At 43.1% G+C, this 26,821-nt stretch overlaps 1 protein-coding gene across 3 annotated transcripts in view; it reads left to right on the top strand.

The window, feature by feature from the left end:
- The window catches only part of USP5 (ubiquitin specific peptidase 5), a 2,313,977-nt gene that overhangs the window by 2,112,792 nt on the left and 174,364 nt on the right, over positions 1–26,821 (top strand). For all 3 annotated transcript variants that reach the window (XM_044079605.1, XM_044079604.1, XM_044079606.1), the window contains exon 17: positions 4,795–4,940. In XM_044079605.1, the coding sequence (XP_043935540.1) occupies positions 4,795–4,940 (146 nt within the window). The remainder of the gene's footprint in view (positions 1–4,794; positions 4,941–26,821) is intronic.

The following is a 26,821-nucleotide window of genomic DNA, read 5'->3' as shown; positions in this document are numbered from 1 at the left end:
GCAGACAAGCCAAAACTTTGTGGAACACAGCAAGGACTTACCAGGTACATCTGCAAGCACAATTCCTGCCAGGAACAAAAAATACACTGGCAGACTAAGCAGAAATCTCATGGATCCTCACGAATGGAAGCTAAATCCACAAGTGTTCAACATGATAACAAGGGAATAAGGATGCCCAAACATAGATCTATTTGCCTCCACTCACAATTGCCAATTACAGAAATTTTGCACAAGGACTTATCACTCTCTAGCATGGAAAGTGGATGCTCTATCTTTCAATTGGAAAAATGTGACAGTCTATGCCTTCCCTCCGATGCCTCTTCTCACCAAGGTGCTTCTAAAAGTCAGACAAGAGAGGCCAAAAATGATCCTGATTGCACCAGACCGGCCACGCCAGCACTGGTACCCACCCAATCCTAAAGATTTTGTCCCAAGGCCCGCCTTGGCCTCTACCTCAAAACCCTCATCTTCTGACACAGCAAAACAATCAGATTTTGCAGTCAACTCAGAACCTTAAACCTGGCAGCATGGCAGGTAATGTAGCCACTCAGACTGCACCTCTCTCTAAAGATGTTCTGGATGTAATTTTGGAAGCCAGGAGACCCAGCACTCGGAAATCTTATACGGAAAAATGGAAGAGATTCTGTGCTTGGAACCAGGTACAAGGCCTCAACCCACTGGTCCCTAATATGCCACAGATTTTACAGTACCTGACTGAGATGTTGGACAACGGCCTATCTTTTTCTTCCATTAAAATCCATGCCTCTGCTATTTCAGCTCATTACAATACGGATCCTCCTATTTTTTCACATCCACTACTATGACAGTACCTCGGAGGGGCAAAAAATATAAGATCCCCTAGGAGATCACCAGTACCTACTTGGGACCTCAATTTTGTTTTAGAAAAACTAACACTGCCTCCTTTTGAAGCAGCCAGCACAGCTGATCTAAAATTCTTGTCATGGAAAACTGCTCTGCTCCTAGCAATAACTTCAGCAAGAAGAGTTTCAGAGTTACAGGCATTGATGGCTGTGGAACCTTTCCTCATTTTTCACCAGAACAGGGTTTCTCAATGGAAGAACCCAACATTCATGCCAAAAGTGGTCTCCAATGTGGCCTTAAACCAAACAATTCATTTGCCTACTTTCTACCCAAATCCCCAGAATAAAGGGGAAAGATTTCTGCACTCTTTGGATATTCACAGGCAGCTATGATTTTACTTGGACAAAACAAAAGCTTTCAGAAAAACTGAGCAACTGTTTGTAGTGTATGCTGCAGGATCACAAGGAAAACCTATTACAAAGCAGACAATCTCCAAATGGATAGGACACTGCATCCGCTTCTGTTATGCACAACATGGCAAATCTGTGCCTAAGGGCATTAGGCCTCATTCTACCAGAGCAGCAGCCACTTCAGCAGCTTTCCTCAGAGAGGTACCAACCAAAGACATTTTAGAAGCTGCAACCTGGAGCTCAGTTCACACTTTCACCAAGCACTACCACCTACCTCTCTACTCCAAATCCAGAGCAGGCTTTGCCACTGCAGTTCTGCAGGGCTTGTTAGCCTCGCCAAATCCAGTCTAGACCCAGCCACCCTGCCTAAGCTTTGGGATTCTACCCAAGTGTAATGGCTGCAACGGTGAAACATGATGAACATAGTACAGTTGTGTACCTACCATAAATGTAGGTGTTCACTGTTGCAGTCCTGGTTACCCACCCACCATCCCCCTCTTTGCTGGGACTACTCTGTACTTCTCAACTCTATACAACCTATGTGGTGTATTTGCTTTTAGAAGAAGAAAATGTTTTTAGTGATATATGCATGGTTGTTTGGTATATTTTTATCTCTACAGCCTTCATATCTGGGGGCACCTGACATCTGGGGCAAGAAAAACTGAAGAAAATGGCGTCAGTTGCAACTTTTATACCCCTGGTGCACTGACGTTATGGAATAGGCGACAGCAACCGACGCCGGACCAAGACTTTGGAACTCGGGCCGACTACGGGTCGCCTGCCAGCAGGATAACCCAAGTGTAATGACTGCAACAGTGAATATACTCAAACATCTACATTTATGGTAGGCACACAACTGTACTTTTCTGCTATATGCACCATGGTAAATCTGTCCCCAAGGGGATCAGATCTAATTCCACCAGGGCTGCATCTACTTCTACAGCCTTTCTCAGAGGGGTTCCTACCAGCAACAGTCTAGAAGCTGCTACCTGGAGCTCAGTTCATACGTTCACCAAACATTACCATTTACCTCTCTTCTCTAAATCCAGAGCAGATTTTGCCACTGCTGTCCTGTAGGGCCTTATAGCTGCTCCTAATGCTGTATAAATCCATCCTCCCCAACCATAGCTTTGGGATTCTACCCAAATGTAATGACTGCAACAGTGAAACACGAAGAACATAGTACAGTTGTGTGCACTTACCATAAATGTAGATGTTCGAGTGTATTCACTGTTGCAGTCCTGGTTACCCTCCCTCCAGCCCCCTGTTTTCTCTAACTGTGCCTGTCCTTTCTTTTACTATGATTAAAAGCCTTTTTTGTGTATTTGCTTTTGTTTGGAGGTATATGTTTTGTGTTTTAAATTATATACATATACATATATATATATATATATATATATATGTGTGTGTGTGTGTGTGTGTATATGTGTGTGTGTATATATATATATATATATATATATATATATATATTTTTTTTTTTTGCTCCCAATTTGTGGGGCACCTGACATCTGGGGCAAGTAAAACTGATGTAATGGCATCGGCTGCATGTTTTATACCCCTGACGACCGGACGTCATGGAAGAAGGGACAGCAACCAACGCAGGACCCAAGACTTTGTTAATCAGGCCTACTGAGGGCAACCTGCCAGCAGATTACCCCAAATGTAATGACTGCAACAGTGAATACACTCGAACATCTACATTTATGGTAAGTGTACACAACTGTACTTTTTACATTGTGTGATTTACTATTCTTTGCCTTTCTTATTCTTGAGTCAAGGGTCATTTGCTGACTATCTCAGCATGTCTGCCTATGGCTATACCCCTATCTTGACTCTGTCACATGTCCAGATGTTTTTGAAGGAGGTGTTGCCTTTGACGTCTCTGAAGAAATAGGTGGCTTCTCCTTGGGGTCTTAATTTTGTGCTAGAAAAGCTAACATCTGTTCCATTTGACCCAGCTCATCAGGTTGAGGCTCTTTACATGAAAAAAATAATAGTGCTTTGACTTCTACTGGAGCTGTATCTGAGTTGCAAGCTCTTCTCATGGGACAGAATTGTATAATTTTCCACAAAACTAGGAATTTTCTAAGAACCATTGCTTAATTTTTGCCTGAAGTAGTGGTATTAGATTTTACCTTAAGCCAAGCTATCAATCTCCCTGTCTTCTTTCCAGAGCCTGAAATTGACGGGGAGATGAGATACTCCATGCATTGGATATCCACAGCCACCTCTGGTACTGTCTTGACAGAGTAAAGACTTTCAGAACTTCTGATCAATTCACTTTTTATGAATGTTAGAAAAAAGGACGGCCAGTGTCAAAACAGACATTTTGTTATACCTCCACAACAAGACTGCTCCAGGCAGGGTCAAGGCTCTTTCGACAAGGGCCTTGACTTCATCTTGGGTTTTTTGGAAAGTGTTGGATCCTAGCAGCAGCAGTTTGGGTCATTGTGCATAAATTTACAAAGCTCTGTAAACTAGATTGCTTTTCCAGGTCAAGGAATAGGCTTTACTAGAATCATTCTCTAGGGGCTCCTTAGACCCTCATCCTTCCTGTTCTGTCTATGTAAGCAATGGTCATCTGTCCATTTTGCGTAGGCTACTACAGCAGTGATCAAGTGATGAACATAGCGCAGTTATGCATGTAAACGTACAACATTAGATGTTTGAAAGACCACTGCTGCAGTAGCCACTCTCTACCTCTCCATCCCCTTTGCTCTTTGGTGTGCTGCTTATGCCTGGGTGTGGTTATTTTTTGTTCTTAGCATTGTCTTTTCAGAGCTCAGCCTCCCTTTCTCTGTTAGCTGGAGAGCTCAAAAGGGCTTAGCGCCCAAACTTGTCTTAGTCATCTCAGCTTGAGCTGCCTGACCGTTTGGACTTGTGGAAGGTACCCTGAAGCCCCAGAAGCTGTCCAGCTGTCATATCCTTATCAGGATATATAATCAGTATAACAAAGGTTACTGCAGCAGTGGTCTATTCAAACATCTACTGTTGTGGTAAGTGTAATTACACAACTTTACTTTTGTCCCTTAGCTAAGCCTTGTAACAAGAACCACCAGTGAGTGTGGTAGGTATGGTATATGAAGGAAGGAAGGAGGGTTTCTGGCAGCATGCAAAAGTTTGGTCTGCCAAGTGTCTCTAATGCTTGCGGCATCAGTCCTCTTAATTACCGGAGATGAACCTTCTTTTTACAGCTGTGTCATTGTGGTTAGTACTCAATTCTTTTTCACCTCCCAGAAACACTTGGTTTAGTGGCTGTTGTAATTATGCTTATACATTTTCATTTAATTTTGACCCTGTGACATTTGTCATACCTGAAAAGGGTCTGTGAGGGATCATTTAAGCTATTTGGTTAACAAATAAAATATACATGCTCAAGGAAGAGGAACATTCTGATTACTTTGCAAGCTCTGTAACTCTTGTCCGTAGCATTATCATTTGCAGCTTAACTTTGTCAGTAATTACTTGGTTAGGGTTGTGTTGATAAGGACACATTTTCCATTAACAGGTTTGTAATCTACAAGACATTTGTAAACTTCAGAGAATTTTTTTCTCTCCACAGATTTTGCCAATCCACTAGTACTGCCTTTCTCTAGTGGCCCAGGATCAACCAGCACAACAGTTGAGCCCCCATCAGAAGACAGTGTTGCCACAATCATCTCCATGGGTTTTTCACGGGAACAGGCGATGAAAGCATTGAAGGCCACTGTGAGTTGAGTGGTTAGTGGGAAAAATTTATTTTGAGGAGTTGGAACTTTAACAGTGCCCTTCTTTGTGTACTCCATTTACTGAACTGGCAAGTCACACATGCACTTAAGAAGTTAGGGATGCTAAGAGGCAAACAATGGTATTTATGTGAAGAATTCCATCTGGTTTATGCAGGACATCTGAACTAGCAGGGCTGATGACAAGCTGTATGTTGCAGGACTAAACCAACACTTTTTAAATGCCACCAATTTTCTGCAAACTCCTGTAACAGCAACAGCTGCTGTCTGCATCATATTTCAAATAAAGAAATTGGAATGGGGTGGATGGAGCCTTTCCATTATGGAAGCCTGTTCAGTTGAGTTGGTAGTATAAGTGAGAGAGAGTGTAAACTGTTGTTTTGCGGCTGCCTGGTGTCTGAGATTCAGGATGGAAACGGAGGATTTGTCTGTGTTTGTTATATTGAAGACTACTGCAGTAGCCTTGAGTGTATAGGTTATATCCTGTCAAGGATATAACAACCGGCCGGCTTCCAAAATTTCAGGGCACCTCCCAGATACCTATACTGTTAGGCAGCTCAAGCTGAGCTGAGACAAGTGTGGGGACCAAGCCCTTCAGAACTTTGTCACCAAAGAGTACACTTATCTAAGGATTTCAAAGATCAACGGTTAGCTTGGTGCTTTTCCTTCTTTAGGCAAATAAGTTTCCTTGGGGAGAAAAAACTTCCATTTTTTAATTATTGTTTGTGTCACTTTCCTAGTCAGAAAAGTTATTTTAAGGGTAAAAGTTGATTTAACGGACTGTCATAAGACTATTGTGGTTTTAAATAGGACCGCTGGTTTTTTTTTTTCCTGTCAGTTTAAAAGTTCTGTAAAGTAACTGAAAACTATTTATTTCTGTGAAATTGTTTATTTTAATTTTTTGAGGGATGGCAGTAAAGTGCTTTTTATTGTGTTTTTTTTCCTGTGAAAAAAGTGACTTTAAAGACTTGTTTTTACCGGCATTTGTTTATTGTCTTCCCTGGGGAAAAAGACACCATTTTTGGCTTGACCATGGAACAAACTGCATGTCCCATGGTCAGTCTTTCTTCCAGCCACAAAAAAAAAAAGTTAAGCAAACAGTTTCTGCCACCACAGCAAGCTAACGATTTGCCTTAGCCACAAATGAGTGGCGCTGATATGGCCATTTGTTCTGTAGACCACTCATCTTTTACCCCAGATCCCTGTGATGTAGCACCTACAGCCATCATGTACCAAGGATTATCCACGTCCTCTGTGGCTGTTGAGGTCCCCTCAGTGGGTAAGGGAGTGCCACTCTTGTCGGTCCTGGGAGAGTGGACAGGGAAGGCTTCCCTGCTGTGTCAGAATGCTGTGCTCTTCCCTTGGGGAAGCTGCTGCCACCATTAGTAACATGGTTGGCCCCATTTTTCTTAACAAAAATAAACCAAAAACTAAGCATGTGTCTACTCCTCACATTTCCTTAGACAGGAGTAGTTTACTGGGTCTGGCCCAGGGTTTAATTCAGGCTGTTGATCCTTCTTGTAAAGTAGTTTCTGTTAAAAAAAGGAAGGGTACCTGTTTTCTGGAAGAAATAGAAGATTCTGAAATTGAACATTTAAGATGGAGACCGAGATATCTGATGATGCCATTTTCATTCGTTCCTCAACGAGGGGGTCTGTGATCCTACCCTCTGATCTGACGTGGCCGCTTTCACTAGATTCTAGGATCCAACTCTTGAGCTTCTTCCTTTACCCATAATGCCCATGACCACTGTACCACCTGAGATCTCGTTTACTGCTCTAACAATTCAGTCAGGATTGCGTCCCCTTGAGCTCAGGCAGTGTTTGTTTTTTTTCTAGGAGTAGTGAGTAAAAACTTAGTGTAGCTATCCTCTGTTTACCCACTAAATTTATTATATTTCTGCTAACTTTTTCTTATCATACTTTGATATTCTCTTGTACCATCACTGGTTTGTTTATTTATTTATTTATTGACATTTGTTAACTGCGTTAGTCCAGCTGGGCTAGGAGCCCATTTTCAGTGGAGACCTGAGGAGAAAAGCTCCAATTACAGAGAGATATTGAGTATACATAACAGTTGAGTACAATAATGACATACATAAGAGATTAAAACAATCATTAATTGGCTAAAATAGTACAAGTTCAAATGTATTCTGTAATTACAAAGGCACACCAAACAAAAACGTTTTTTTTTTTTTGTTTTTTTGTTTTCAATGTGTGAGTGGTGTAAGTATCTAATTTTATAACTGGTGTAGTAAGTTATATAATTGGAACCATGAAAGGGGTGAAAAGAGTGTCTAGAGTTGAAAAAGATGTTGGCAAAAAGTAGATGTGAGGGAAATAAGATTGAGAGAGTAATGTATTTAATGGTGGTACAAGAGAAATTGCTCTGGAATGAGAAGAAAGTGTGCTTTGAAGTTGTAATGAAGAGTGCACTACAGAGAGAAAGTGGAGCTAGGTAGGGCCATGGCAGGAACAACTTTTGATTCTAAAAAATTGTAGTTTGAGTTATTTCTTGAATTGTAAAGAGTGTGAGATGGAGCGTTATTGGGATGGGAGGTTATTCCTTGCCTGGGATAGAGTGGATTTGTAAAGTAATCTGCCAATAGATTTTTTTGGTTAGTAGATGTTAAGATGTTGTTGATTAGATGTCCGAAGTGTGTGAGATGGTGTGTAGATGGATACCAAGGAAGATAGGACAGGGCATGAAGATTGTTTATAATGTATGGAATGAATAATTTGTAACTGAGATAGTAGAGGTTGTTGTTTGGGTTCTGGCCATTATAGTGAGTTGAGTGAGATGCAGTGGTGTGAGTTATGTGGGGAGTTTGTGATACCACTTGCTATTTAGTGGTATGTTTGTTTGAGTTTGGCCAGGGTAGTTTCTTGAATATTAGTTAGTATAGGGGTGGCATAGAGTAGGGAGGGGAGAAGAGCCTGTGACAGGGACAGTCTGGCGTCATAGGTTAGGAAGCTACAATTTTGGTAGAGCATACCATGCTTTTGGTGAGTTCTCTTTATACTTTGAAGGATGTGTAAGTTAAATTTAAGTTCATCAACAATGATGGCTCCTAGCAGTTTTGTATGGGAGTCGGGTTGAATGGTGGTGGTGGTAGAGGATAAGATAAGAAAGTTAGACTTTAGGTGAGAGAGAGTCCGGGGGAAGAATCACAGAAGTTTGGTTTTCTTGGGGTTTAGGATAAGATTTCCAGCGAGCCATTTTTCTACAGAAAAAAAGGTGTCCTGGGTGAGTGTGTGAATGTCAGAGATATTGTTGGATGTGCAGATGTGAGTTGAATCGTCAGCATATTGGACTAGTATAGATTGTTTGCAGGAGGTATATAGATCATTTGTAAAGATGTTGAATAGGAGAGATCCAAGGATGGAGCCTTGAGGCACCCCAGTAGTTACTGGGAGGTAGGGTGTGCAGGAGGAGAGCCAACGAACAGATTGCCATCTGTCAGAGAGATAACTAGAGAAAAAAGGTTAGGGAGGTGGGAGCTAGATTGAGGTTAGAAAGTTTAGTTAGAAGCAGGGGGTTAGTGTCGAAGGCTTTTGAGAGGTCGAGGAAGAGGCTGGATACTTGGAGGTCTTTGTCTCGAGCTTCGGCCGTTGAGTGTGTGAAAGGCAGGAGGGCTGTAGAGGTGCTGTGATTAGGGCGGAAGCCATGTTGGGAGTGTGTGAGGAGGTTATGTTCTAGGAGATAGTTTAGGAGTTGAGTGTGTACACATTTTTCAAAGAGTTTGGAGAGAGGAGAGAGGATGGCAATTGGGCGAAAGTTAGATGGGTCAGTTGAGTTTCCCCCTTCATGCAAGGGGGTAGTGAAGAAGGATTTCCAAATGTCTGGTACTGTAGATTCCTGGATAGATCTATTTATTAAGATACATACTGGGTAGGCTATGGATTCAGCAGCTAATTTGAGGAAGGAAGGAAGGAGGGAGGTTGTCAGAGGAGGGAGAGCAAGGTTTAAGCTTTAGAATGAGGAACTTTAGATAGATAGATATATTTATATGAGGTTTGAACTGGTTTGAAGGAAAAACGATTACCGTTTTGAGGCTTGGGAAAAGGGGTATAGGGGTTATTTGAGTTGTGGTTTGAGGGAGTAAGTTTTTGGACAGTTTCGATGAAGCGCCTATTTAGAAGGGTAGCAGTTTCTAGAGGGCTTTTATTTGTGTAAGGGGAGGGGTTTGAGTTGGACCCGGGATTGAGAATTTTCTTTAGGGTGGACCAGAAATTTTGTGGATCTGTTTTACAGTTATTTTGGGGAGAGTTGTAGTATGATTTTTTTTGTCCTTACAGATATGCCTTTTGACAAGATTCCGAAGTTCTTTATATTTGTGAAGTATGGTCGGTTGGTTATACTTAGTTCAGGCTTTCCAAGTGTTGTCACAGTATTTCACAAGTGATTTTGTTTCTTTTGAAAGCCAGGGGGCAGAGTTAGATTTGATTCTGATACGTCTTGTAGGGGCTAGGGAGTTGAGAATATCAAGGAATATGCTATTAAATTTGTGAACAGCATCATTTAGGAGCAGTTGTTTGGGCCAGTCAGTAGAAGAGAGGATATTGTTGAATTGGGTCGTATTAAAGTTAAGTAAGTTACGGCAGTCTCTATAGGAGTGAGATTTGAGTGCTTGTGAAGAGTGGCGTAGTATGCTTGTAGGATGATGGTCACTCAAAGAATTAGGTAAATTAGTTGGATTGTGGTACAGGTTGGGAGAGTTTGTGAGAATCCAGTCTATGGTTGAAGTGGTAGAGGTGTTATTATGTAGGTAAGTAGGGGATGTTATTAGTTGGTGGAATCCGTAGAGGTTGATGGAGAGCTGTGGGGAGTTAGTGGCAAGTTTGGCCCAGTCTATGTTAACATCTCCTAAGATGACCATTTTGTAGGATATGTTGTGAGAGAACCAGGAGAGGATAGATTCTAGGATTGGAATATTATTACCGGGGGAATATAAATGGAGGCAATGACAAATGTCTTTTGTGGGTTTAGATGGCAATTGAGAATGATGAGTTCAGCTGGGTGGAAATCAGAAATAGGTGTGGGAATGGTGGAGAGGTTAAGATTATTTGAATGGAGAATGGCAACACCGCCACCTTTTTTGCTGAGTCTGTCGGAGTGGTAGATGTTGCAACCAGGTGGCAGAATTTCATTTTTTATGTGTGGTTTTAGCCAGGTTTCAGATAGGGCTATGATTTGAGGGGTGGTATGAGCTATCCAGCATGTAGCTCAGAGATTTTATTAGCTGGCTTCATATATTCAGGGCGTAGACAGAAAGGTGTTTGTACTGTGAGGTTTGATTTAATGGAGGTTGAGTTGGGAGTGGGTGGTGAGAGGATGTAGGGGTGATGGGGCTGTTTATGGGTATAAGGTTATGGATATGGGAGGGTGGGCCTGGATTTGGGTGAATATCACCAGCGAGTAGTAAGTTGCTGGGGACTGAGGTAGGGTGGGGTGCTGAGAAAAGCTGATGGTGAAATTTTGGCATGGGATTATAGGAGAGGGTGTTGATGTCAAGTATAATGAGTTTGTGATAGCCGTGGAAGGTGATGTTAAAGTTGGGGTGGGAAGGAGAGAGAGGATGGGTTGTTAGTACATGTGGTAGGAGAGTATAGAAAAGGTTGGGAATGGTCAGCATGATAGGAGGTTAGATTTCCAAGTAGAGTTAGGATTGGTAATAGGAGGTATAAAAGTAGCATGTTAAAGTTGGGTTTTGTGTGTGGGAGGGATTATGATTTTAGAAATAGGTTGGGTTTGGGGGAAGTGAGGTAAGTAGTGATGGTGTAAGAGGTGGGAATTAGCAGGAAGGAGAAATGTTAGTGGTTAGTGTGTGGAGGGGGAGGGGTTGGGTAGACAGGAAGTGAAATGTAGATGGCAGTTTGGACAGGATGGGGAGGGACAGGATAGTATAAAGGTAATTGATAAGTGGGTGGGTGGGAATGGGCATAGGGTAGGGGAGCGAAGTGAACGGAGCAGGCATACATCAGCTGGAGCTGCAAAAACCCAGAAAAAAGACTATCAACAGAGCATGTAGGAATACATGTACAAGGAGCCTAGAGAGAGAGTGGAAAAGGACTATAAGAAGGCAGCACAGAGGAGAAAGACTAGGAGAGGATAGAATTCCATGCTGGGAAAAAGACAACAGGGAAAAACAGTAGCAGAGGTCAGCAGGATAAGGTAGTGCAGAAATGGGAGGCTTAAAAGAGATGTAGGTAAAGAATAGGCGCAAAAGAGGAGAGAAGAAAGTAATGGGGGCCCTAAAGAGCCAGGGTTACTTATAGAAAAACAGGGGAGAGGGGAAAACAATAGAGCAGGTAGAGGATTAAACAATTTGGGAATGACCTGGTGATGTGCAGGGGGCAGCTATCAAGGGAATAAGGCATGGACTACAACAACAGTATGGTAAGATACAAAATGAGAAGCATTATTTGGACATACTTTCTGGAATTACATTCAAAAACAATTAGAGGGAAGCAGTTATCAAAATACGTCTTTGGTACTGGTTGTTTCCAGCAGGTCAGGCCAGTGGTCTTGTGTAAGGAGTCAGTCCTAACCTATAAAAAAAAAGGAGAGAGAGAGCTGAGGCACAAAGAAACTATGAAACCCAGAGTGAAGACAGGAAGGTGTTTGTATGTGTAGGGGGGGGGGGTAATTGTAAGTATGAGAGTGAGTGGGATGTGATAAGTGTTCACTGCCTAGGAGATAACAAAAGGTGGAGTGGTGGGTGCAATGTGTGTGTGTAAGGTAAATGCAGCAGAGGAAGCTGCCAATAACTTGCTCACTGTGATCTAATTCACATAGGAGAATAAAAATGCATGTGAAAGAGTGACTGTAGGTTGGAGTGTGGAGCTGTTTCAGAGGAGTGGGTAGCATGCACTGAGAAAAAATATGTAGTAGAGAGGTTTAAGCAGCAGTAGAACAATATACAATCAAATGCAATAAACACAGCAATACAAACTGTAAGCCATCTAAGAATCCGAAACAGTGGTGCAGTAACAGAATAGGTTATAAGCTAGTCACAGTACGCTGGTATTTTTTTTTTCTGAACTTTACCTTCAATAAGATATTCTTAATACCATTGTTGATGTAACGTTTTCTTAATCTAAAAAAAAAAAAAATCAATCTTTGATAAGTTGTTTGCCACTTGGCAAGGTTTTCAACATGGCTGAAAACCCTACTGGATTTAAAAAGAGCACTTCCTGTTGGCACAAAATACCCACGTCTGATGCCTACAGGAAGTGATTTTGTTTTTCAGACTATTCTCACTTACATACCTCTTGTACTGTTTGTGTGAGTTATAATACTAGAGCTATCAGCAACCGATCAAACAATTTGGTGCTCAAAGGTTTTATTCCTGCTTCTGCTGTTCAGTTGCTTCTACTTCAGGGGGTTCAAACCTCCTTATAGAAATGTAAGTCTACGGAGCCCAGGGAGCATAGTAGCACTCTCCTGTCAGGTCTCCCAAATCTGCTCTGACATTGGAACCTCTAACTAAAATCTCCAAATGCTCTGATCCAAAGCCCTTGGAATACTTACACCTTCAGTGTCAAAGGTCTCCTCGTTTTTCTCTGGATCCAGTGTCTCCAAGACTGAGGTCTCCTTTCCTTCAAGAGACACCAAGAATGTCTTTGTAATCTCCTTCCACTTCCTCTTCAGTCAGGTCCTCCTGAAGTCTGAGACAGAGGTGGGTAGGATGATGAGAAAAATTCTCAGAACACAGATCCAGATTGGTGGTCTTACCGGCTCCAGCTCCCATTGGGTCCATGAGCCTTAAACCTCCCCCACATACTACAGTTTATCCTTCTCTGATCTGACCTTCTGTTTTGGAGCCATCAGATTTGAGATCTCCAAGAGTCGAACAGTCTTATCTGAAGATGCCTTTATCATCTACCCTGTCTACTTCCTTGATCTGTTTGGCTGAGACCCCCCTTGAGCAGGACGTGTCTCGGAGCTGAAGTGTCTGTGTCTGATCTGAGGGAATGACTTTGACTCCAAAGCTTTTGGATTCATCACTTCCCTTTGGAGCCTTAACGCTGGACAGCTCTGCTCCAACTCCTGCCTTCCAACTCCTACCTTGGAGAGGAGGATCAGGGGAGGCCCGGGTTTGTCTGATTCAAGTGCTTCAGCTCTGGTTAGATTGACTTCGGCTTCTTGTTCATTTGTCTTTGAGGTGGTGGAGTGGGTTTTCTCCCATCTGAGAGGTGTTCTGACTCTTTCCTGTTCAGATCCAGTCACTGTTCCCACTTCGGATCTTGTTTCGGAATATCTTCATCCTACTTCACAGGAACAGCCAGTCCGTAAGCTTCCAGCCAGTTACAGTTAGGGAACTCCCTGCTTCTTCCAATACCTCTCCAGAACACCCCATTGAAGAGGTCCTCCAGAAGAGATTGTGCAAATGGAGGCATCTACATTCCCCTCAGGAGTCTTTGACTGAAGATACCGATTTTGATAAGGGGAAAGGTCCTCAAGAGCTCCACCAGAAAATGTCTCCTTCAGAGACATCCTAGAAATCCATCCATCCATGACCCCTTTTTCCCATTTTGTACATGGGTTTGGTGTGTCACTTCAGCAGTGACAATCATCTTGAGCCAAGGTTTACACTGCCGGGTGACTAGCCGTGCCTCAGTAATTCATTCGCACTACTCACTCGCGCACACACACTCACCTTTGGCTAATTTAGTGTCCAATTTCACCTACTGCATGTCTTTGGAGACATCCTAGAAATCCTGCCCCAAAAAAGGTGGCTAGCCCTCTGAAACTCCTTCCAGGAGGAATCAGTGTTCCTAGAGGCTTTATAGTCTGGCCCGTCTGTCTTGAGTTACTCCCCGAGTTGGTGAGCTTATAGATCTTGTCTTATGCTGGGCATGGAAGGAACCAGATATTATAGAACAGATCCCACAGTGTCCAGGTAAGATTCATGGAGAACCAAAAGATGGGCAGTTTTGGACTAAGGGAATCCCTGTGGATGCCATGTTTTTTGTGGCAGCCACCAAAAAGGATCTGGTTGCACAGAGCTTTTTCTGTCCATCCCCCTAATAGAGAATCTAAAGCGTTGTGCAGGTATGGGAAGCAAGTTTACGCCTCTGCAACCTTTGCCTTATGGGCGCTAAAACTATTTGGCACACTTCACTAGGTTACAAAGGGACTTAATGAAGGAACTGTCTAACTCTACCCCTGGGTCCATGTCAGTGGCGAAAGAGAAGTTTTTTTCCTGTATACTGGCCACCCTACAATCAATCTTGAATGTGTCCATGAGGCTAATCTCCCATGCAGCACGAGTGTTCCTCATGGGCTGCAGGTTCAGGCATGGCCATTAGGAGACACGCCTGCATACGATTTTGTTATTTTTGTTCCGCCTTTGATAGTGTCATTCATCATTGTTCCCTTTGATGGATCTTCTCTGTTTGGCCCCATCATTAAAGAGACAATTTTCCAAAGTGAGCAGGATGGAAAGACCTTGTTTGCCAAGGGAAATCTGTTTCTCTGCCCTGCAGAGACCTTTTTCTAGGAATCAATGTGGTGGTAAGAAGACTTGGTTCTGGAAATCTCAAGGACCTATTCAGGACTCGTGTGGAGAGTTTTCTTGCAGAGTCAGAGGGGGAAATAATAATGGAAGATGCCACCCACGCGGCAGAGGGGTGTCCACAGAATCAGGGCTTCCGACATTCTCAGATAGACTCTTTCAGCACTCCTATAGGATTGCCTAACTGTTTTCTGGAGACAGAAGAGAGGGGCTGCTTGAATTTTCACTCAAAAGCCTGGCAGCCATCACAAAATATATGTGGGTGCAAAGAATAATATCCAGAGCATATTTCATTCCCTTTGTACAGATCTCCTCTACAAAAAGAAAACATTTCCCCGATGTTCCACCCAGCCAGTGGAAAGTAGCAGCTCTAGAGAAAGAGTCATCCAAGATGTCCCACCAGGCCAAAGAGGATCCAAATTTTGCTCAAAGTTCTTTAGTGCCAAAAAAAAAAAAAAAACAGAACCTGAAAACCTATCCTGGATCTCAGTTATCTAAACCAGTTTGTAAAACTCCAAGTTCTGAATGTTCACTGTTCAGTCCATTCTGCCTCTGTTACAGAAGGGCAATTGGATGTGCTCGGTAGATCTTTAGGACATGTACCATCACATCAAAATGAACAGTCGCTCTTAAAGATACCTGCGCTTCTGGCTGTGAGCCAGTCATTATCTGTTCAGAGCCCTGCCCTTCAGTCTCACCACAGCCCCCAGGGTGTTTACCAAATGCAAATCAATGATAACAGCTCATCTAAGACTGCATGGATTCATTGTTTCATTATCCATATGACTGGCTCCTCACTGCACCAAACAGACATCTCCTAGTAAAAGCCAGGGATTACTTACTGCGGTTATTCAATCCCTGGGTATCACAATCAGTCAAGTTCCCACCTACAACTAGTTCATGTTTTGCAGTTTGTAGGAGCTCAGCTAGATACAGTTAATTGTCTCGCTGTCTTACCACAGAACAGAATTCTTGCCTTGAAATTGCACATCAAACTGCCACGTTGACAACACTTGCCTCTCATTTGGGTGGGTGGGGGGGCATTTCTTGGGACAGATTGTTCAAGGCATGTGGTCCCCAGAAGAGACCAGTTTGCATATAAATGTCCTAGAGATGAGCGTGATTCTTATAGCATTGCTGGCCTTTCAGAGCTCTTCCTCTAGGGACAATTGCTGTCCAAACCGACACATCAGTAGTTTGTATATCAACAGACAAGAAGGATCAGATCTTACCCCACCTTTGCCAAGAAGCAATGAGTTTGACAATGGGTGATCATCTCCACATGCTTTCTAGTAGAAACATACATACTGGGGAAATCCAGCGTTCTAGCAGACAAGCTCAGCAGGACTGTCCTGATGCCTCATGATTGGTCTCTCAATCATTCAGTGGCAAATATGATCCCCCACAAATGGGGGTCAACCTTACTGTGATCTATTTATCCATGGCAGTCACCAAAGCCATAGATGAGGGTAAGGTGGTTCACACAGCCTATCTTGACCTCGCCAAGGCTTTCAACACCATCCCCCATTCTGGAATTATAGCTAAACTCAATAAACTGGGCATAAATCCCTACGTCACAAGATGGGTTGCCAACTGGCTCACTGACAGAACCCACACTGTAAAAGTTGCAGACTCCAAATCTGACCTCAAACCAGTGACAAGTGGAGTACCAAAGGGTTCCGTCCTGGGACCGCTCCTGTTTGGTATCTACTTCTCTGAAGTACAGGCTAACACAGAAGGCCTCTGGCTAACGAAGTTCACAGATGACTGCAAACTAGGAGCCATAGTCAAGTCCCCAAATGATGTGAACATCCTACAGAAGAGCCTCTCTGAGACAGATGCCTGGTGTCAGAGCCATGGCCTCAAGCTCAATGCCAAAAAGTGCAGTGTCATCCCCTTTGGTAAAAACTCTCTACCCATGAACTACCACATAGGCAGCAATCTACTTAACACCGAATGCGTGATAAGAGACCTTGGGACCCAGGTGGACAGTAGTCTCTCCTTTGATAGTCGCATCGCCACAGTAGTCAGGAAGTCCTTCTACGTGGCACACCTAATCATGAAAGGGTTCTCATTCAGGAAAAAAGAGGTCATCGTTCCCCTCTACTCGACACTCATTAGACCCATTATAGAGTAGAATGCCCCTTTTGGGAATGTACCTCACAAGACATCTGCAGCAGCTGGAAAGGCCACAGAAGTACCTCGCAAAGAGGATTACTGGACTCAAACAAATGCCCTACACTGACCGCCTCAAACTCCAGCTTTACTCCGTAGCTTATCGCCTACTCCGAGGTGATCTCTGCCTAACATATAAAGCTGTGTCAAACCCAGAGCTGTTGGACATGCTACACCTAAAGAAATCCCAGTCCCTCTGAGCTACACACTCTAGGGACCTAAACCTTGTCACCACAATAAACAGGACATGCTGGAGGGATAGACTCCTATCCCAGAGACTTCCCATACTCTGGAACAGGCTATCCATCTATGTCAAGCAAAGTTCTTCATTAGCACTCTTCAAGAAAAATCTTGATGAGTGGATGGGAAATAGGAAATACACCCCGGCGATCACTTCTGTGTCTCTGCTTGACAGTGGCACAGGAAAATAACTTTGGTGGCGTAAGCCAGGGAACCTTGTTGGCTAGGCTTACATAGGCCCTTGGGCCGATAGCCTAGTACCTACCTGTGAACCATGGGCACCAGAACTATAGGGGGAGGGAGAGCTCCCACACACACACTTTTACAGCTGCAAGACAATCTTCACTAATTACCTGGCGATCGGCCGTGAGGCTTCAACAATTAAAAAAATAAAAGAAAAACAAACTCCACAGTGGCAGCTTCTTTAAGGACCCATGCGTGCATTGCACGCCAACATGGAAGTCCATTCCTTACTTAAGCGTGCGGAATTTAAACTAGCTGTTCTGTTAAGCAAGTATTTCGTGTACAGAGTTATGCTGCCTCCCCGAGTGTTTATGCTGATCATTGCTGTTTGGTAAGGAGAGTTTTGGTTTTGTTGTAACTTGTTGCCCGAGTGTTTTCTTATTGCCGAAATCATTACATTTTATTATTGCCCGTTTCAGTACAGAGTGTTTTCTGCTCCCGAGTGTTTTGCTGGTTGGAGCATTGAGACTTCAGGTTAATTTAAGTTGATTTTTGTGTGTGTGTGTTTCCATTGCTGAGTTTGGAACATGGTTGCATAGCTTTATTTCTTTTGCAGGGCAACCAGCAGTGTTATGGAACTTTTTTATTAGAAAGGTGCAGCATTCAAACAATGCAGTTGTGAAGATCAATGTTTTTGTTGCGTTGTTGCATGGTACACTGTTATTTGCATTGTAGACATTACTTGTCAAGACAAATTAGAAAACTTGGGTAGAAAGGGTAATGGTGATACCACTTGCATCTGACAGCATGCCCCCCCCTACAAATAAAGCATATAAATGTACATAATGATGCACACCAATTTTTCATTTGTGTTCATTATGTTTTAAGGGTACTTACAAGAAAAGTGGTACAATAAGGCAGTAAGGATCAAAGAGCACAATGGTTTTAAAGTCTGAGTATATTGTCATGTTTAGCAGACACATTTTAGTAGCTGCTTCATGCTGGATTGCTTTGTGTTTGGAGAAATGTCCTTTTTGTACAGGTATTCCACTATAAATTATTTTAATCTGGATTTCTTGCATCTCATAGTTAGCTGTTCAGTGGTTTTGGAATAAAACCAGTAAACTTGCGTACTGTTGTGATACAACCCATATTTATGTTTTTGAAATGCAATGATGTCACTTCTAACACTTATTGGATACCCCTTTCTTTTGGTTTCATTGTGAAGCGTTGAAAACTGTTTGCTTACAAATGTAGAGTAATGCTTGTTTTGGGCTTTAGCAGCTCAGAATGTCACTGTAATGCAGTGTCTTCCATAATTCCAGTTGAGTCAGATTGATTCCATATGAATGAATCCGCTGTGCTAAATCGGCCATCAGTAAATCATTGTGCTTTGTTTCACTTAGGCGGAAGGTAACTTGAAGCTTCTTGGTCTTCTGAATTATGGAGACGTAGTTGGTCTGTTTTGTGTGTGTACTTGTTTTGTACTTGATTGTGAGAAATGCTTGGGCAGCTTTGTTATTTATTTTATTTTCTTACATTAGGTCACTAGGAAGGAGCAAGCAGATGTTTCAGGCTAGAACAGTTCACACGTATAGTTATGAACAATGCTACTTTTCAGAATGCTTTATTGCAATGTAATTAAAGTATTTTACTTTTTTTTTTTTTATTATAATTTTTAAGGAGTACAACTAAGTCTTCTGAAATTTGTTCAGTAGGCAGAGTTGTTTCTGTGTATGTCTCTGTCTCTCCTCCTTTCACTAAAAGACTAAAGGTTGGAAAAAGCCTCAGTGTTGATGTATTAAAATTAAAATGCGTACTACATACCATCTGGACAGAACATTAAACTGGGTGTTCTGCTGTCATAGTATTTGATACAGTAGCCAGTGAATGATGAGCAAAAATAGCAACAATTTCAGGCAGACATACCCAGATAGATTTGCCTGTTGTGGGTGAATGAGTGAAAGACTGTTTCTGGAAGTTGCGTTCTCTGTTACGTTACGGTAAATCAAGGAACCTAAAATTACAAAATACATAAGTAGCTCATTTTATGTTATTCTAGTGGCTGTGGCAGGTACTTGCATGTTATGCATTCAGAAATATTATATTATTGCACTGTTAGCAACGGTACAACTTGTGTTTCAGGGAATATATATTTTTATAAAAAAAAATTTAACAGGTGTTACATTTCTTCAGTACACAGGTGATTTGTTTTATTTTAATCTGTATGATTCCCTTACTGCTTTGACATTGCTAATTCTCAAGACTGGATTACACTAGGAGTTATGTCCTACTGGGAACAGTGCACAGACGCAGGTTAATGTGGCAGATATTTTTGAGATGTGATGTATTTTTTTCACACAGTTAGATCTTTCTGATTGACTAGGGAGAGGAAACTGAAACTGTGCATCAGAAGTAAACTGATGTTCTTCGTCTTCCCTTGCTGCAGTCCTGACTATTGGGTATAGTCCGCGTCCCAGTCGGCCCGAATACCAGAGTATAAGGCTGACGTCGGTCATGGCGCTAGACTGGCGTCAATGCGTCAGGGTACTAATCGCATGACCGGCGTCATTTCCTCAGTCTTTTTGCCGCATGGTCCGATGCAGATGCAATTTCGGGAGTGCAGGTTGGCGTTCTGAGATTTTCGAACCGGAGTTTCAGACCGAAACAGAGTTGGCTAAGTAACCCGTTGGGGAACATTTTGGTTTTTTCTTGCCTCAGTATTTAACCGGATGTCAGAAAAAGTGAATAACTGTATTTCTTGTGGGAAGCAGATACCACATAGGGATTATCATACATTGTGTATACCTTGTTTAGGGCCTGAGCACGACGTTGTTGGTTGCCGCTCTTGTGCTAGATTTAACAAGCGCACTATTAAGAGGAGGCTTGATTGTGCTAGGTTAGTGTTTGGGAAGCGTTGCAATTATAATATGCCGTCGGATGCTCCAACGCCCGCTTCATCCAAGAAGCGCAAGGACAAAACAGTGAAGCCTAGGGTTGAGGAACCGGCAGTCCCGGACGTCGGTTCTTTAGAAACTCAGGGAGCCAGAGGTTTTGCCAGGAGTCTCTATGGAGTCTCAGGCAGATACTTTACTGTTACAGGATGTGCCCTCTCAGGAGGTAGGCCAGGCTGAGGGGGCTTCCCAGGTAACTGTTCTTCCCTCTCTTCCCAAGGTAGTTAGGGCCTCTCCTTCTGTTGCCAAAGCTTCTTTTAGAGGTAGGCCAAGTTCAGCTTCTGTGGGGGCTTCTCCTAGCATTTCGGGCTCTGTGCCTAAGAAACATATGCTTAAAATGGCAGAAGATTTGATTACTCTGATTAGAGGTTCTATGCCCCCGCCTGATAAGAGGCCTAGGGTGGAACAGGAGTTTGATAGTTTTGAACAGTGTTCACAGGCTTCAGAGTCTTCTGTGGAAGACTTGCAAAGAGTTTCCTGCTTATTCTGATTCTGATGTGGATGATTCCACTCCTACAGCTTCTCCTCCTGAGGATTTTTCATTTTCAGAGACTCTTCACTCCATGAGGGAGCACTTTAAATGGGAAGGCCAGGATTACTCTGATTCAGGAAAAGGCTTAGGGAATCCTTGGTCTTACGCCAGCATTGGCCCTTAGCTATTCCTCGTGTGTTGAATGTGGTGGAGGATGTTGTTGCAGAGGCTTCCTGAACCCTGACTCCTTGCCTCCTGCTCCTGTTAAGCCTGATAGGTATTATAGGGTGCCCGAGCTCATAAGTATTTGTTTAAGAGTCCCAGGCGGACCCAGAAACTGTTTCTCAGGGGCCTAAAGGTGTTAAAGCTTCTGTGGTTAAAAATCCTGTGCCCTCTGATAAAGAGGCAAGGGCTTTGGATAGGTGGGGTAAGAAGTATATACTTCTTCCACTCTAGCCATGAGGCGTTGAATTGTCAGTTTCATATGCTGAAATATCAGAATTATCTCCTTTCACAATTGAAATCTAAGGTGGATGCTTTGGCGGAAGGTATTGAGTGTAAAGAATTGCTGGATTTGGTTCATGTGTCTGAACAAGTGGGTAAGCATTCTTTGCAGTGTGGTTTTGATGCTGTTCAGGCCTCCTCGAGGGTGGCTGCTACTAGTTCTGTTCTTCGCAGACATGCCTGGTTGAAGGATCAGAATTTAGCTGAGCATGTTAAGACCAGGATTTTGGATGCTCCTTTACAGTCTGATGTGTTGTTTGGACCGCCTGTGGAAGCAGTTTTAAAGAAAATGGAGGACAAAGCTAAGTCTATGCAGACTGTTAAAGATTTTTGCAGGTGCAGCCTCCGAGTTTAGTAGAAATTGGCCTGCTAAGGGTGGACATATCCTGCTTATGGTTCCCAGTCTAGGGGTAGGTCTAGGCGTGGTAGGGGCAGGGCTCAAGGTTCGTTTAGGCCTAGATCAGACAGTTAAGCCTGCTCAGACTTCTGGTGAGGGCAGGGGTCAGTCCTTTCGTAAGCAGAACCAATGACCTGCCTTTTCAGCTGCCAGTGGACTCTCGTCTGGCAGCTCCTTTGGGAGGAAGATTGTCTCTCTTCAAAGAAAATTGGGATTTAATCACTCAAGACAGATGGGTGCTGGATATCATTCATCACGGTTACAGATTTTATTTGCACACAATGCCCCTTTCAAAGGCATGCCAGATGTTCCTCCTCCACAAAGAATAGAGGCTCACAAGCAAGTTTCTCAGTTACTCCAGATAGGGGCCATTCAGCCAGTCCCTGTATCAGAAAGGGCTTGGATTTTATTCTCGCCTGTTCCTAGTACCAAAGAAGGGGAACACGTGGAGACCAATTTTGGATTTATCTATCCTCAACACTTATCTGGACATTCCCAAGTTCAAGATGTTGGCGTTACAGCAACTGTTACCTCTGCTGGGCAAGGATCACTGGATGGTAACTTTGGATCTCAAGGAAGCCTACCTTCATGTACCTATAAGGCTAAGTTGCAGAAAGTATCTGCGATTTCGAACTGGAGATTTTCATTATCAGTTCTCTGCATTGCCCTTTGGCTTATCTACTGCAGAGTATTCACAAAGGTTCTGGCTCAGTGATAGCTTACTTCAGGCTTCAAGGAATTCAAATCTATCCTTACTTGGGCGACTGCCTGATTCTGGCTCAAGAAAGGAAGACCTTCTACAGCATCTGGAATATGTCATAGCAGTGCTAAGATGCCTAGGGTATTCTGTGAGCGAAATAAAGTCCAGTCTAGTACCCTCTCAAGACATGTGCTTTCTGGGTGTGAGACTGAATACAGCAGGCCAGATGGCCTTTTTAACCCCGGACAAACAAAAGAGTCTGTCACTTTACTTCCATCAACTATCTCATCAGTCCGTGCTGACTGCAAGGACAGTCCTTCAAGCATTAGGGTTCATGGCATCTTGTATTCTGGTGCTTCCCAATGCCAAACTGCATATGAGGAAGCTGCAATGGTATCTCAAAAATGTATGGACACAGCACTGCCAAGATTTCGACACACTCATTCATATAATACCTTGCCTTCAAAAGGAATTCTTGTGGTGGGCTCAGGAATGTCACCTAAACAAGGGACTCTCTGTGACCCGGCCAGAGGCGAGTCAGATTTTAACGACAGATGCCTCGGACACTGCTTGGGGAGCTCATCTAAATGGAAAGTGGATACAAGACAAGTGGCCTGCCAGACTACAGCATCTACATATCAACATGAAGGAGATGTTAGCAGTCCAGTTTGCATTGATGGCGTTCAAGGAGTTACTTCTTCCAGGGCAGGTGTTGATTCTAACAGACAACACAACTGTCATGTGGTACATCAACAAGCAAGGGAACACATTCTTATCCTCTATGCAGGCGAGCAATGATTTTATGGGAGACTGCGTTAAGCCTGCAACTGACTCTTCAGGCAAGGTTTCTGCCAGGAGCACAGAACTCCCTAGCAGATGTATTAAGCAGACAAATCATGGATCCCCACAGTGGAAACTGGATCTTCATGTATTTCAGAAATTGACAGTGTCATGGGAACTCCAGACATAGATCTGTTCTTCTCCACTAAACCACCAGCTGCCAAAGTATTGCACAAAGGGGTTTCATCACACAGCTTGGAAAGTGGATGCTCTGTCTTTCAGTTGGAAAAACCTTCATGTCTATGCCTTTCCACCTCTGCCTCTTCTTCCAAGGGTATTATTAAAGGTCAGACAAGACAGGCCAAGGATGATTTTGATAGCTCCAGATTGGCCTCGGCAACACTGGTACCCACTTCTAAGGAGTCTTGTGAAGAAGCCTCCATGGCCTTTACCTCTGATTCCTCATCTGTTATCTCAGAAGGACGGTCATCTGCTCAATGTCAAGCTTCAATCTCTTCATCTCACAGCTTGGCATATTCTGTGTTGAAGCACAGCAGGTCTCAGCTTTCTCAACAAGTTTTAAATGTGATTATGGAAGCTAGAAGGCCTAGTACTAGGAGAGTGTCACATGAAAAATGGAAGAGATTTTTATTTTGGAGTACAGCAAAATTTGGAGATTTCAGAGCCTAATTTGAGTGTGGCTCTTCAATATCTTACTGAATTATTGGACAAAGGTTTGTCCTTCTCTTCCATAAAGATTCATGCTGCAGCAATTTCAGCTCACTATGATTGTGACCCACCTTTGTTTTCGCATCCTTTGTTCAAGCAGTTTCTTAGAGGGGCAAAGAATATAAGACCCCACGTAGAGCTCCTACTCCTGCTTGGGATCTCAATTTTGTGTTGGAAAAACTTACTCTACAACCTTTTGAGCCTGCAGCTACTGCTGAATTGAAATATTTATCATGGAAGACTGCTTTTCTGTTGGCTATTACATTACAGGAGACAAATGGATTTTACAGACAATAGACAAGGTACAGGTTTCACTTCCATACTCTACCAAGGAAGAGAGGAATGCCAAACCTACCTCCAAACCAAAGGACAAAGCTCTACGAACAGACCACTTACTAAGGATGAGAGCTATGGAAAAGGTACCTATGGAACAAGGACAAGGATTTTAGTCTCTAGCCTGTTCTAGTGTACCAAAGAAGGGGAACACGTGGAGACCAATTTGGATTTATCTATCCTCAACACTTATCTGGACATTCCCAAGTTCAAGATGTTGACGTTACAGCAACTGTTACCTCTGCTGGGCAAGGATCACTGGATGGTAACTTTGGATCTCAAGGAAGCCTACCTTCATGTACCTATAAGGCTAAGTTGCAGAAAGTATCTGCGATTTCGAACTGGAGATTTTCATTATCAGTTCTCTGCATTGCCCTTTGGCTTATCTACTGCGCCCAGAGTATTCACAAAGGTTCTGGCTCCAGTGATAGCTTACTTCAGGCTTCAAGGAATTCAAATCTATCCTTACTTGGACGACTGCCTGATTCTGGCTCAAGAAAAGGAAGACCTTCTACAGCATCTGGAATATGTCATAGCAGTGCTAAGATGCCTAGGGTATTCTGTGAACGAAATAAAGTCCAGTCTAGTACCCTCTCAAGACATGTGCTTTCTGGGTGTGAGACTGAATACAGCAGCCCAGATGGCCTTTTTAACCCCGGACAAACAAAAGAGTCTGTCACTTTACTTCCATCAACTATCTCATCAGTCCGTGCTGACTGCAAGGACAGTCCTTCAAGCATTAGGGTTCATGGCATCTTGTATTCTGGTGCTTCCCAATGCCAAACTGCATATGAGGAAGCTGCAATGGTATCTCAAAATGTATGGACACAGCAGTGCCAAGATTTCGACACACTCATTCATATAATACCTTGCCTTCAAAAGGAATTCTTGTGGTGGGCTCAGGAATGTCACCTAAACAAGGGACTCTCTGTGACCCGGCCAGAGGCGAGTCAGATTTTAACGACAGATGCCTCGGACACTGCTTAGGGAGCTCATCTAAATGGAAAGTGGATACAAGACAAGTGGCCTGCCAGACTACAGCATCTACATATCAACATGAAGGAGATGTTAGCAGTCAGTTTGCATTGATGGCGTTCAAGGAGTTACTTCTTCCAGGGCAGGTGTTGATTCTAACAGACAACACAACTGTCATGTGGTACATCAACAAGCAAGGGGCAACACATTCTTATCCTCTATGCAGGCGAGCAATGATTTTATGGGAGACTGCGTTAAGCCTGCAACTGACTCTTCAGGCAAGGTTTCTGCCAGGAGCACAGAACTCCCTAGCAGATGTATTAAGCAGACAAATCATGGATCCCCACGAGTGGAAACTGGATCTTCATGTATTTCAGAAATTGACAGTGTCATGGGGAACTCCAGACATAGATCTGTTCGCTTCTCCACTAAACCACCAGCTGCCAAAGTATTGCACAAAGGGGTTTCATCACACAGCTTGGAAAGTGGATGCTCTGTCTTTCAGTTGGAAAAACCTTCATGTCTATGCCTTTCCACCTCTGCCTCTTCTTCCAAAGGTATTATTAAAGGTCAGACAAGACAGGCCAAGGATGATTTTGATAGCTCCAGATTGGCCTCGGCAACACTGGTACCCACTTCTAAGGAGTCTTGTAAAGAAGCCTCCATGGCCTTTACCTCTGATTCCTCATCTGTTATCTCAGAAGGACGGTCATCTGCTCAATGTCAAGCTTCAATCTCTTCATCTCACAGCTTGGCATATTCTGTGTTGAAGCACAGCAGGTCTCAGCTTCCTCAACAAGTTTTAAATGTGATTATGGAAGCTAGAAGGCCTAGTACTAGGAGAGTGTCAGAAAAATGGAAGAGATTTTTATTTTGGAGTACAGCAAAGAATTTGGAGATTTCAGAGCCTAATTTGAGTGTGGCTCTTCAATATCTTACTGAATTATTGGACAAAGGTTTGTCCTTCTCTTCCATAAAGATTCATGCTGCAGCAATTTCAGCTCACTATGATTGTGACCCACCTTTGTTTTCGCATCCTTTGTTCAAGCAGTTTCTTAGAGGGGCAAAGAATATAAGACCCCCGTAGAGCTCCTACTCCTGCTTGGGATCTCAATTTTGTGTTGGAAAAACTTACTCTACAACCTTTTGAGCCTGCAGCTACTGCTGAATTGAAATATTTATCATGGAAGACTGCTTTTCTGTTGGCTATTACTTCTGCAAGAAGGGTGTCTGAGTTGCAGGCCCTTATGGCAGTAGAGCCCTTTTTGGTTTTCCATAAGGACAGGGTTTCATTACGTACTAATCCTTCCTTTATGCCTAAGGTGGTTTCTAGTGTGGCTTTAAACCAAACTATTCATTTGCCTCGTTTTTGCAGATCCTCAAAATAAAGGGAAAAGATTTTGCACACTTTAGATGTACACAGGCAATTACGTTATTATTTGAGCAGGACTAAAGATTTTAGGCAGTCTCAACAGTTACTTGTTTCTTTTGCTTTGAGTTCACAGGGCAAGCCTGTGTCAAAACAAACTATTTCTAGGTGGATTGGCTTTTGCATTGCATTTTGTTATTCCCATCATGGCAAAGAGGTTCCAGCTGGGATTAGGCCTCATTCCACTAGGGCTACTGCCACTTCAACAGCATTTCTAAGGGGGGTGGCAACTAAGGATATTCTGGAAGCAGCTACTTGGAGTTCAGTGCATACTTTCTCTAGGCATTATCACCTGCCTATATACTCTAAGACTAGGGCTGGTTTTGCCACAGCTGTTTTACAAGGCATGTTGTCAGCTCCTGCTACTTTATAATTTGCCAGCCTCCCTTACCTCTGCTTTGGGATTCTACCCAATAGTCAGGACTGCAGCAAGGGAAGACGAAGAACATAGTACAGTTTTGTACCTACCATAA

Source organism: Protopterus annectens, chromosome 8.part0, assembly GCF_019279795.1.
Source record: "Protopterus annectens isolate FY-2018-M chromosome 8.part0, PAN1.0, whole genome shotgun sequence".
NCBI lineage: Eukaryota > Metazoa > Chordata > Ceratodontiformes > Protopteridae > Protopterus > Protopterus annectens.
Note: the sequence above shows the minus strand (reverse complement) of the source record. Positions and strands in the feature narration are given on the sequence as shown.